This window comes from Myotis davidii, unplaced genomic scaffold (assembly GCF_000327345.1).
Source record: "Myotis davidii unplaced genomic scaffold, ASM32734v1 scaffold205, whole genome shotgun sequence".
NCBI lineage: Eukaryota > Metazoa > Chordata > Mammalia > Chiroptera > Vespertilionidae > Myotis > Myotis davidii.
The window spans coordinates 6,581,037-6,594,270 of record NW_006297573.1 but is presented as its reverse complement, the minus strand read 5'-3'; the positions used below and the strand labels follow the sequence as shown (position 1 = coordinate 6,594,270).

Below are 13,234 nucleotides of genomic sequence, written 5' to 3'. Positions count from 1 at the left end.
ATGAGGTCACAGTTCGATTTTTGGTCAGGGCAGACGCCTAGATTTCAGGCTTGGTCCCCAGTAGGGGGCATGCAGGAGGCAGACGATCAATGATTCTCATCATTGACGTTTTTCTCTCTCCCTTTCTCTTCCTCTCTAAAATCAATAAAAAATATATTTTTAAAAGAGTTTAAAAATAAATAAATATATATATACATACATACATACATACATACACACACATATACATATGGGCTGGGCTACATCAATGAAAACTTCAACCTGGGCCTGTGAATCTCAGTGAGTGATACAAAGATGAAAGAACAGTTAGAGATTTGTATTAGCATTGCAGCATCAGCCATGGCAGCAGATGCAAGAGTCCTGTGGCCACCAGCCAGCAGCATCGTACTGTACTGGCCAGTAGTGGCGGCAGCAGCAGTGGCCCTGTGACCAAGCTCTTCCTGGGGCTCAGTCTGGCTGTATCCTCTGCTCCCCAGTCCTTCATGATCCTACTTGTTTTCCAAACCTGGTTTTTCAGGCTTCCTACTGATGCAGTGAGTTACTATATATCCTCCTAATAAAGCCCTGTAGCTTAACTTAATCAGAATTGCTTTTCATTTGTGTTCAACTCAGAAGTCTAGTATAACAAATATTTACTGAGGAAGGATGGGAAAGCGGCCAATAGTGGGTGCCCTGGCTGCGTGGGCTCACATCCCAGCTATAAAACTAATTTGCTGTTTGATTTGGGCAAGATACTTAACCTTTGTCTCAGTTTCCTCATCTATAAAATGGGGATAATAGAGGTACGAACAATTTCAAGCATCAGACAGGTTACTACACATAAAATGCAAAGGACAGTACTTGTCACATAGTTAACACTCAAGGAATGGCAGCACTTGTTTTCCTGTTGCTGGCAGTGGTGGTGGTGCTGTTACTGTTACTGCTGAGTGCTTCTTAGATTCAGAGCACAGAGGGGCCGATGAAAGCGGAGGACTCCATGACCTGTGGATACAACCTCTTTGGGGCACTGGAAGAGTGTTCTGGAAAAAACATGGTTACTATATCACCGTTTTTTTAAACTCAGAGCCCATGCTCCTTTGGATAGCACAGACTCCTGGGATAATAAGACAGTCGGGCTGCTTACTAGATTTGTAAACTTGTAGGAATTACTCAATTTTTTCTAAGCCTAATTACTCAGGAGCTGCAGGTTGCTCACATGTTTTTGTGAAGATTAAATATAATAATACCTGTGGCTAGAACAGCACCAGGCATACAGAAGCATTTAATCATTCAATAGTAGTTTTCCATATTTCTTCCTTATATACATACATCCAGGAATTTCAAAAACTCTAAAAAACAAATGAAGCAAGCACTGCCCTAACACTTATGAAAGTATAATTAGAATTTATAGCTCTCACATGTAAGAAAAATAGACCACCCCACTCTAGCACAAGCCACAGAAACCAGGAGAAGCACTATGTGAGGTGTCTACATAGTTCTGGGCACGCTGGCATCACAATGATGGACACCTAGGAACCAGGCAGACGATAAATGCAAATCAAACGACTTGATGGCTGAAATGTAACCCAGTCTATCTCCAATCAGAATGTCCTTTAACATACTCAACTGTCACTTTCAAGATAAACAAGCAAAACAATGCAAAAGCTAATGCGTGTTTTCTCTACATTAACAGGAAAGGACAGCAGGATGTAGGTTTACATAATTGCAACTGAACTATATATGTGGAGAGAATTACAAGTGAAGTGATAAGTGCAAGAGATCCTCCTTCCAAAAAATTCTTAAGGAGAATAGTTACTCAAAAGAATGAAAAGTCCCCTAACTTTCAAAGCATCTCCCTTTAAAAATTCTCAAATTGTTTTCCGGGCATCGAGGGGCACTCTTACCAGTGAGGGTGGGGCATTCTAGAGAACTTGGAGAACAGCCCGAGTATACCAACTGGGCGAGGGAGACAGCCCACAGGAAAAAGAGATTGTTATATACAAGGAAATTGACCCAATAAGAAATATACTGAGAATAATTGGAGGAAGATTTCTCACTGACAAGAAAGAGGGACATAAATATAGAAAGGGAGAGGCGAAAATAAACCATGTGATGTTGCCTTATAGTAAAAGTTGTCCATGTGAACTCATGGGTTCTGGAATAGAGAGATAGATAGACAGACAGACAGACTGACTGACAGGTAGATGTGTTTATATGGGTGCATTGTGTATATGTGAATATTCACGTATTTCCTAGAGCTGTCCTCTGAGAAGGCCTAGAAATAATAACATCCCTATACCATCTTCCATTGCATGGTCATAAATAATTTATTCAATCATTTTTCTATTATTGGCTATTTAAGGTTTCAGATCTTTTGCTCTGATAAACAACACTTTAGTACTGTAAATAACCTGACTGCTAAATCTATGTATATATCATGACCTTATTCCCTAGAGTACTTATTAACTTTTCTGCTCACATATTCACATAATACATATTCATTGTTAAAATTTCAAACATTATAAAAACCGAGAATTCCCCATTAAAAACAAAGGAAGAAAAACAATTCTCGCACGTACCAGAAAAATAATAATTTGGAAGGCTATTATAAAAGATGACTGACAAATGAAAATGGAATTCAAACACCACGACCGCAAATTAGTCAGAATAATGCAAAATTTAACAAAACACATACACCAGAGAAGTGGCTGGCATAGTGATGTCACATTAAAAACCTGATAATAAATGTTTTGACTTATAATGAGGTTTTCAGGAGTAGCGAGAGAGGGTGTACTAGAAACCCAGGCTATATTACATTGCAGGTGCTTAATCAATACAGTGTCTCAGCCAGCAGAAGGGGTTGTTTCCTGTCTGTCCTCCCTCATCCCTCCTACTACTGCCCCATTGACGAGGAGAGATGGAAGTCACACCTGACCTTCTGCTCATCATTCCCAGAAAAAGGTGAGGGTGGAGTGCTCACTGACAGGGATCAGAGAACTTAGCTGCATTGGGAAAGGTCTACATGCAGGGCCTTGTGGATCTAAGTTGTGGAGTGGGTCATCCTTCCCGCACCTGTCTTAAATTTTTTTAAATCTATTTGAGAGAGAGGAAGAGAGACAGAGAGAGAGCCAGAGAGAGAGCCAGAGAGAGAGAGAGATCAATTTGTTGTTCCATTTATTATGCACCCATTGGTTGCTTCTTTTGCTTCTTGCATGTGCCCTGACTGGGGATCGAACCCGCAACACTGGCGTATTGAGATGACACTCTAACCAACTGAGCTACCCAGCCAGGGGGTAAGATCCATAGTTCTCAAAGTGGCCTCCTGGGCCAGCAGCATCACTGGGAACATGTTGAAGATGCAAATTCTCAGCCCCCACCTCAGGCCGACGGAGTACTTACATCTATAGCATTTTATTTTCTCTATTTAAAATTATCTGTTCCTCTCCAGCTCCCACCTTCAAGGAAAATATATTCTTAATCTTCAGGCTGCTGACAGTGAGCTAAGTTTTCTGGAAAAGCACTGCTACAGACATAGAAAACTATGTTAGGGAAGCTTTCCTGTACAGAAATTACGATTTAAGGAAGAACCCAGGTGTTTAAAGACTGTATTTCCTATCTAAAAGTCGTAAAGTGGGTTTTCTTTTATAGTTCGTGCTATCCAAAGGCACTTAAAAAATAATTGTTAACGAACATATCTAAGCAATTATTTTTTGAGTACCGGAAAGATGTTCAACACTGCACAAGAATGGCCTGAAAATAACTCTTATGATAATTATATGTACAGTAAAACACTTAATATAAATTGTACGGCAACCTTTTAAACTAAAAAAGTCAAAAATGTTCAAGAACAGTTTTCTTCCACCAAGGCATCTAATTAATCTTATCTAAGTAAAACAGAGATGAGCTCAAACACCACGCAGTAAAATAACCTACAAGAAATAAAACACACATTTTGGTCAACAGTATTTGAAGTTTTGAGCATAAAAACAAAAGCCATAAAAGCATACAGCTGCCAGAAGTATCTCTAGCATTTTCTGTTATAAACAACTCCCAAAACTGAGAAAGCACAGATTACAGCTGATGTGATGCTTCCCAAGAAAGTGTCTAGAGATGCCGAGATTGCTTTTCTCGTTGATGTGATGATTAACAGCTCTACAAAACGAAGAAAAACACCAATTTCTCTTAAAGGATGTTCTTTCTACCATCCCTCTTGTGTAAAAATAAGCAAACAAGAAAAATAAATGGGTGCCCAGATTCAAGATCTTCAGGATCCACTAGCGTACGACACAATGATAGACACTGTAGCTTTGACCCGAATATTTCATTCTCTCCCCCTAAAACTCTTGATAGGCCCTAGCCGGCTTGGCTCAGTGGATAGAGCATCGGCCTGCGGACTGAAGGGTCCCAGGTTCGATTCCGACCAAGGGCACATGCCTGGGTTGCGGGCTCGATCCCCAGTGTGGGGTGTGCAGGAGGCAGCCAATCAATGATTCTCTCTCATCATAGATGTTTCTCTCTCCTTCTCCCTTCCTCTCTGAAATCAATAAAGAAATATATTTAAAAAAAACAAAACTCTTGATAGCCAGGAGGCACGTACTCCACAGACCAAGTTTAGAAGAGCAACTCTGGGCTACAGAAGGGAAGGGGGTGAAAGGCACTTGAGGCTCTGGAAGCAGGAGACAAACAATATTTCCACTTGCTACACTGAGCATAGAATTCTGGGAAAACGTCACAGACGAGGCCCCCTTTGGGGTCATTTCTGTTGGTGGTCCAGGGCCAGATGGGTTTCTGGAAACTAGGAAAGACAGCTCCGGGTCTGGGGCTCAAGGAACTAGAAGGTTGTGGATTGAGGCAGAATCTGACAGCATTTCTATGTCCCTGGTAATATAGTAGTAAGTAAAGATATGCAGCAGAGAGAGGTCATAAAAAGGTAAAAAAAAAAAAAAAAAGAACACTTCTGTGTATTTACAGAGCATGGAATGCACTTAGTTTTCAAAACCTGCTGGGCAAGATTTGAGATGAAGAATCCCTTCTGGGATTCATCAAAGAATGGTTTAAGGATGCAGCTTAGATGTCAACTTCAATATCGTCATTAAAAAAACACAGTATTGCAAGCGCTTGTCATGGGAATGATACCCACAGACAAAGAAACGCCAAATATAAACTCACAGGCCATTAAAGCTAAAGGGCTGTGGAAATCCTTAAGTCTTATGCCCCCCGCACTGGTAGCTTATTTAAATGCAGGCAGAGAGAAGTGTTTGCCCAAAGTCTAGGTGTAAATTAACAAAATTACAGAGACTGAAGCTCAAGCCCCTAGAGTTCCACTGCAGTGACTCAATACATGTGCTTGGCCACATACTAACCTCAGCAGGAGGAAGAGGGGGAAAGCAAAGAAAATGCAGTTGGCCAGGAGGGAGTCATCTGGGCTGAGCAACAGGATGAGCCACTCACACACATTATCTCATTTAATCCCTATACGACTCTGTGAAGTAGATGCCATTATTGCTATTTTACAAAAGGAACCGAAGGCACAGAGAAGGAACTTGGCCAAGAGAAAAGAGCTACTAATGGTAGTGCCCGGACTGCAACCAAGGTCTGACTAATGCAAAGACTCAGCTCTCAGTTCTTCTGTCTCCCAGCCCCGCCCTCCCTTCCTGCTCCGCAGGGTACACGTTCTGGGTCTGACTGAGGTCCCATGATGCCTGGCCTACCTGGCTGGTCGGCTGGGTGCCCCCACCTCTACCACAGGCCAGCACAGCCCTCCCCACCCCACCCCACCACAAGCTGGGGGTTGGGGGATGCACAAGATTCTGTGAGGAGAAGTACTGGGGCAAGTCATCTGAAAACGTCTGTCAATCATAAGGACACAGAGAACAGACTGATGGTTGTCCAAGGGGCAGGGGTTTGGGGGGCTGGGTGGAAAAGGTGAAGGGATTAAGAACTACAAATTGGCAGTTTGAAATAGTCACGGGGATATAAAGTACAGCATAGGGAACATAGTCAATGATACTGTAATAACTATGCATGGTGCCAGGTGGGTACTAGAAATATCGGGGGGAGGGGGGACACTTTGTAAAGTATAAGACTGTCTAACCCAGCCGTGGGCAAACTACGGCCCGCGGGCTGGATCCTGCCAGTTTGAAATGAATAAAACTAAAAAAAAAAAAAAAAAAAAAAAGACCGTACCCTGTTATGTAATGATGTTTACTTTGAATTTATATTAGTTCACACAAACACTCCATCCATGCTTTTGTTCTGGCCCTCCGGTCCAGTTTAAGAACCTATTGTGGCCCTCGACTCAAACAGTTTGCCCACCCCTGGTCTAACCACTATGCTGAACACCTGAAACTAATACAAAATAAGATTGAATGTAAACTGTAATTGAAAAATAAAATTGAAAGTTCTAATAAAAAAAGAAAGAAAGTGTCTGCCAGGTAACTCGGAGGACCAGCAATACATCCCACACCCTCGGCAGTTAAAACTACTGCCCCGAGCGATGCCAGGGGGTGCACCTCTCTGTGCCCAGACAAAAGGAAAGGATCGAGGGAAGCACTGGCAGGGAAGGACAGTGCGCCGTAAGGAGCGAAGCAGGATGTCATAGCAAAAAGCTCAACAGCAGCCCTGACCGGTTTGGCTCAGTGGATAGAGTGTTGGCCTGCGGACTGAGGGGTCCCGGGTTCGATTCCAGTCAAGGGCATGTACCTTGGTTGCAGGCACATCCCCAGTAGGGGTGGGGTGTGCAGGAGGCAGCTGATCGATGTTTCTCTCTCATCGATGTTTCTAACTCTCTATCCCTCTCCCTCTCTGTAAAAAACCAATAAAATATATATTAAAAAAAAAAAAAAAACAAGCTTAACAGCAAAGGGCCAGGCAGAGCAGCATCACCAACAGTGTTTCAATGTGAAGACATATGAAGGCAGAAAGCACCGCAGTCTGGCCCAGGAGCTGTGGGGCAAGTCCCCTCCGACATCTCTGCCCCTGAGAGGATCACTGTGCCCCAGAGTAACACAGGCATGGACACGACGGTGCTGAAATAAAACTGTGTTTAACAGAAAGTGTTTAAGCTGGAGAGATGTGCATTTTTCCCCAAAAAATGTCAAGATTCTCTGTTTGGGTCAAGATTCACCGATTTCTGAATGTCTGCTTATGTGAAAAGGATGGATGCAAAGCAACAGAGGTTAGTGGGGAAATGGAACATGAGTTCAGGAGGCAGGCAAGACTCGGGCTCTGACATTTAGACGGTGTGGGAGTCTTCGGCACAGGGGACGTAGCTGAAGTCAGAGAAGAGAGGAGAGAGAGCGTGTGTGCTGCGTCAGAGGGCGGTCGCAGAGCTGGCTAGGGCAGGACCCAGGACCACCGACGCTCAGGAGGCCAGAGGAGGCAGAGGAGCTTGTCAACAAGACGCAGGAGAAATGAGAATCACGGAGGAATGCCTGAAGGACGTACAGTCACCAGAACCATGGCCATAGAGTGTTTCCAGCATGTGTCACCTGCTGCTGAACAGTAAAGCTAAGGAGAAGGAAGGGTTTCCCCTGGGCACAGTGAAATGAGAGGGCATTAGTATCTAGAACAGATTCAAGAGTAACAATGACATCTGAACCAAGAATTTAGCCATCGAGGGAGAGCAGGAAGGGAAATTTAGCTGGGGACACAGGGGAAAGGTGGCATGTAAGGTTTTTAATGAATAAGAAAAGCTTACATACATCTGATGCTAACGAGAATGAGCAAGTAGAGGGAGGCTAAAGAAACAGGAGAGGGGAAAAGGCCAATAAATGGAGTGAGGCCTCCGAAAATGTGGAAGGAAATGAAAGCCCGGGCATAACAGAGGGGTTGGATTGAGAGGAAGTATAAAGGGAAGCAGATCTGATGCAAGGATCTTGAGGGAGTTCCTGTCTAATGTTTTCTTTCTTCTCTGAGAGGTAGCAGGTAGGTCGTCAGCTAAGAGTGAAGGAGCCTCCAGGTGAGGGAAGAGTTAAAAGTCTGAGAACAGTAGAGATTTTGAATCACCACCATGGAGAACCCAAGAGGAGGAATATGAGGCCCCTCCAATCTCCCCTTTGAATTCATATCCTAAACTGTAGATCTTTGTGACCAAAGACATGTTTGAGATGCACTCTGAATGCCAGGTTTTTAAAAAGGGGTCCTTTCTTTCTTTCAACATATTTTATTGTTTTTTTACAGAGAGGAAGGGAGAGGGATAGAGAGTTAGAAACATCGATGAGAGAGAAACATCGATCAGCTGCCCCCTGCACACCTCCTACTGGGGTTATGCCCGTAACCGAGGTACATGCCCTTGACCGGAATCAAACCTTGGGCCCCTTGAGTCCGCAGGCCGATGCTCTATCCACTGAGCCAAACCGGTTAGGGCGGATCCTTTCTTTCTTAAACCAGGTCCTACATACCCTCAGTACACAGAGAAGGACCCAGATTTGAATGTGTAATAGCCCGACAGACCTCTCCATCAGCAAATTCCAAGAAATCAATTTTAGACTCATATTTTAATAAATGGCTAATATTAAAACATAACACTGAAAAAATACAATATGTAATCAAATTGAGAACCGAAAGATAAAATACTGCAATGGAAAAAGTCCTAAGTCATTGCTGATTTCTATTTAGAATTACATTTCTAATATTAAATGTTCCTTTTCCATTTGTTTTGGGTCAAGAGGTTATTAACACCATAAAAAAGGGTTAATAGAAAAATATGGTCTAGGACAAAAATGTGTTGTTATATTTTGCATGAATGCCTGTTATTGGGAAATTACCAGTTCTTACAAACAACCATTCCTAGTCCATTAAGGGACTGCCAATTACATCAAAACCCCTCTCCTACTGTATTTTATTTTCCAATTAGTAGTATTCTAGAGAAAAGCACAGGTTACAATATAAACTATACTTCTATATCTACAACTATTTTTTTAAACTTAAAAAAACTTTTATTAATTAACAGGTATTACAGCCACAAAATAGAGAGAATGCAATAAAAAGGGAATAATATGTAAACAAGAAAAACAATGTAAAATTGCAAATATAAAATTAGAGATAATTTTTTAAATCAATCAAATAACTGGAAGGTAAAGTTGATAAAATCTTCCAGCAATTAGTACAAAAACCTAATGATGAAAAATTAAAAAGTAAAAGATCCACACCATTATAAAATGCCTCAATACAAAGGACAGAGAAAAATCCTAAAAACTTCCAGAGAAAAACAGAAGGAATCACAATGGTGGTGGATTTCTTAAAAGTAATACAGGAAGCTGAAATACAATGGAGAAATGACTTCAAGATTTCAAAGAAAATCAAATCTAAACTCCAACACCTGGACACACTTTCATGTCCATGTGACACTAGAACAGAAGTATTGCCAGGTGTGTGAAGTACAGTAGACATTACTTACACCAATATTTGTTTTTCCTTTCCTTCCTAGTACCCAGAAGACTACACTTCCCAGATTTCTCCAAGGTAGGCGAGGCCATGTGTTCTGATCAAGTGTCTGTGGGCAGAAGTGGCATGTGCCATTCCTGCCAAAGCATTAAAGAGAGGTGTGAGTGCCATATGTTCTAAAGAGGCCTCATGTTAAAGATGGTAAGAGCCACAAGATCGAAGCAGTTTGATCACTGAGAGGCCACAGGAAAGACAGCTGCCCTGGAGAGGTAAAATCTATTTCTTTACTATCTATAGTAATAAAAGCATAATATGATAATTAGACCAGACGACCTTCCGGAAGAAGCCAGGGCTGTGAGGGAAGCCGGGTCCCGGGTGCCAGAGGGAAGCCAGTGCTGGCAGCTGGAGGAAGGAAGGAAGGCCTACTCTTGCACAAATTTCGTGCATTGGGCCTCTAGTCTAGTGTGTTACTGGAATAGGCAACATCCCATTGTAATCAGTGTGAAAGTAAATCATGAATCTCAAAGGTGAATATGAAATAATATTCATAGGAGCTATGTCAAGAACAGAAGTAAATACAGACTTAGCTGACATTAATAATTCCACATCCTAAAAATACACAAAGATTAACATAAAAAAGGGAAATTTCCTCCATCATATTAAAATACACTTTGCATAAAAGACTTGCCCGGAGTGATTATTGCATTGATTAACAAAACAATATAGAATAGGATAAAAGTTAATAATCTACTGCATGGAAATAACTATTCACCTAAGCACTTAGAAGGATCTAAAAAGCTCATGCAGGTAGGCAAATTCCAGGATTTATCAGGGGCACAAGGATAAGTGATCTTAGCCATGGCTTCTCCTAGATCAGCGGTTCTCAACCTGTGGATCGCAACCCCTTTGGGGGTCGAAAAACCCTTTCATAGGGGTCGCCTAAGACCATCAGAAAACACACATATAATTACATATTGTTTTTGTGATTAATCACTATGCTTTAATTATGTTCAATTTGTAACAGTGCGTATCAGATATGTACATTACAATTCATTAACAGTAGCAAAATTACAGTTATGAAGTAGCAATGAAAATAATTTATGGTTGGGGGTCACCACAACATGAGGAACTGTATTAAAGGGTCGCGGCATTAGGAAGGTTGAGAACCACTGTCCTAGATTCACCCTCCCATCTAATCACTTGTGATGTGGAGCAATAATTTCCAAAACATGCTGTCCCTGACCAGATCCCCACCATTTCGTCCACCAGGGAAGAACTGTGTCTCCCTTGTAGGTTAGGACATGCACCTACCTTCCCACTGGCCTGTCAGCACCAAGGTCCTGTTAATTACCACATCGATTTCCGTAGCTCCATCTTCCACAGCCAATCTGACCTCTTCTAATCGTGTTTTTAAATGAGTCTGTCCAGCTGGAAAGCCGGTGGCCACTGGTAGAGAACGGAAAAAAGAAAAGAAAGGAAGGAACTTCGTTTGGTCAACAAAGAATTTCAGACAAAATAAATCAGCATTTAAAGACCAAAGCATTTTTGACACTTAAAAACTTCATGAATATCCTGATAAGTTAAGTGTGAAGAAACAGAATATTATCTCATATAGTAATGGCATTAGGACAGACATCAGCATTATATCCTCGCGGCTAGAAGACCTGAGATCAAGTCGCTTCAGAGATGCTCATGAGGGTACCCTGAGCAAATAGCAATTAAGAAAATGTCATCACACTGATGCTCATAAAATAGGAGCTGTATCCCTATCTTGACATCAGGACACTAATTACGCATCCCACTCAGGGGGCCCTCAATGTATTTTTTTATTGACCATTCACATTTTTAGCCATTGTAACCAAACTGTAAGGTAGGTTCCTCCCAATGCCTATCTTAAAACAACCAGCTAAGCAGGCAGGAATAAAGGAAAGAGAATGAAGAAAAAGCACCTGATCAGTCCACAAAACTGGGGCAGGGACAGAGCTGGGACGAGCAGGGCCAAACATAAAGAAAATGAAAACACAACTACAGTTTCGGAAAAGTATTAAACATTTTGACATGCATCATTAATTTCATTCTGAGAGCTATAGATAATCCCTTCTGTTATCTTGATGTTGTTAAATTCCTTGGGTCTGCTCCCTTAGAGGAAGGCACATTTCTCTGTTGTATAGAGGAAACGCTGAATTCACTGAGAATTTAACATCAATAAAGGTGTAGATGCCAAATACTCTGGGAATCTTCACAAATGAGCTATATGTAAATACTGTACATAACGTTTCTTTTGATGTATTTTGAATACAATAAATTAACAATCTTTATAGATACTTTTTTAAAGCACCAGGATATTCCTCCAACATCTTCTTTTTTAATATGTTTTTATTGATTTCAGAGCGAGAGGAAGGGAGAGAGATGAAAAGATAGAAACATCAGTGAGAGAGAAACACCAATCAGTTGCCTCCTGCACGCCTACTACTGGTAATGGAGCCCTTACCGGGAATTGAACCAATGACCTCATAGGTCAATGCTCAACCACTGAGCCACTCCGGCCAGGCTCTCCAACATCTTTTAAAAGTAAATTTTAATTTTACGTCCATCCATCCACCCACCAATCCATCTATCTATGTGTAAGAGGCAGACACACACACATACCCCCACACACACACTATATTGAAGCTTTTAAAAAGACTTTTCTTTCCCTTACGCCATGTCCTACGTGTCTATCTTAAGTCAGTAACTCTTGAACATGCCCTCTCTTATCTTCTAGGCTTTGGGGTGTCTCTCATCATCGCCCACAAGGACAGGGATAGTCTCCCTAAGTCCAGCTCACCCCTTCTCATTTGTTCACTACCATGCCCTAACTCAGGACATCATGAAGTGGATCGTGGTCTGCCTCTGCTTAAAACCTTTCGGTACCTTCCCCATCACCAGAACACAGCCCAAATGGCACAGCCTGGCATGGTCTCCCCTAAGATCTCCAGCTTCAACTCCCACCGTTCCGACTCTGTCCCCCTTAGGATCCAACAACTGCAAGCCACCTGCAGTTCTCAGAACATGCTTTTGCCTTCACCCACACTCGTTCTTCTGTCTGAATGCCATTCCCTATGTTCTCAACACTGGAAACTCCCTTACCCTTTCAGACCCAGTGCAGCCATTGTTTGTCTCTATGAAGCATTCCCTTACTCTCCAAGTGTCACCAACCCCTACAGAATAAGTAAGTTCCCGCTCAGAGTTACCACTACCTTCTGCATGACTTTATTATCATATTTACATTTGTATCATATACTACACATCTGGCATTATGATTTTTTAAATTTGATTATTCCTCCAAAAAAACTAAGCTGCCTTAAGGACAGGGATACAGGTCTATATTTTTGAGAATATAATTCCCTTTGATTAAAGGAATTCGTAATTAGTTAATGTTAATTGCTACTTGGAAGGCAATTAATAAATACTAAAAGAATAAATACAACTGATCAAATACATAAAACTGATTAAAAGCATAGTGTACAACTATATGTCATACCCCCAAGATGTCTGAGCCGAAGAACTGGAAACATGTTGAAAGACATCAACAAAAGCCACACCAGTTTTACCTGATGCCACGGGAATAGTACAGCCGGCAGCCTTCAGCGCTTTCACGGCATCACACACGCGGGCAGGGTAGACGCAAACGGCAGCCGTCGTGATGCCTATGAAGAAAGAAACCGCAGCAGCCTTCTGAATGGGACGTTCAATATGCCTTTGACTATTATCTACAGCACAGTATCGGCGGAAATCACAATGAGAGGGAGAAAGAATTCCCCCACGATGCGGCAAAAATTAAAAGGTTTTTATTTTTTTAAATTTTATTTTATTGGAGAACCAAGAT

The 13,234-nt window shown here is 41.8% G+C and overlaps 1 protein-coding gene across 1 annotated transcript in view; it reads right to left on the bottom strand.

Moving 5' to 3' along the window:
* The window catches only part of DERA (deoxyribose-phosphate aldolase (putative)), a 95,244-nt gene that overhangs the window by 49,096 nt on the left and 32,914 nt on the right, over positions 1-13,234 (bottom strand). The window contains exons 4-5 of the mRNA XM_006773285.2: positions 12,960-13,055; positions 10,678-10,812 (exon numbers count right to left, since the gene is read on the bottom strand). Coding sequence (XP_006773348.1) covers positions 10,678-10,812; positions 12,960-13,055 — 231 coding nt within the window. The remainder of the gene's footprint in view (positions 1-10,677; positions 10,813-12,959; positions 13,056-13,234) is intronic.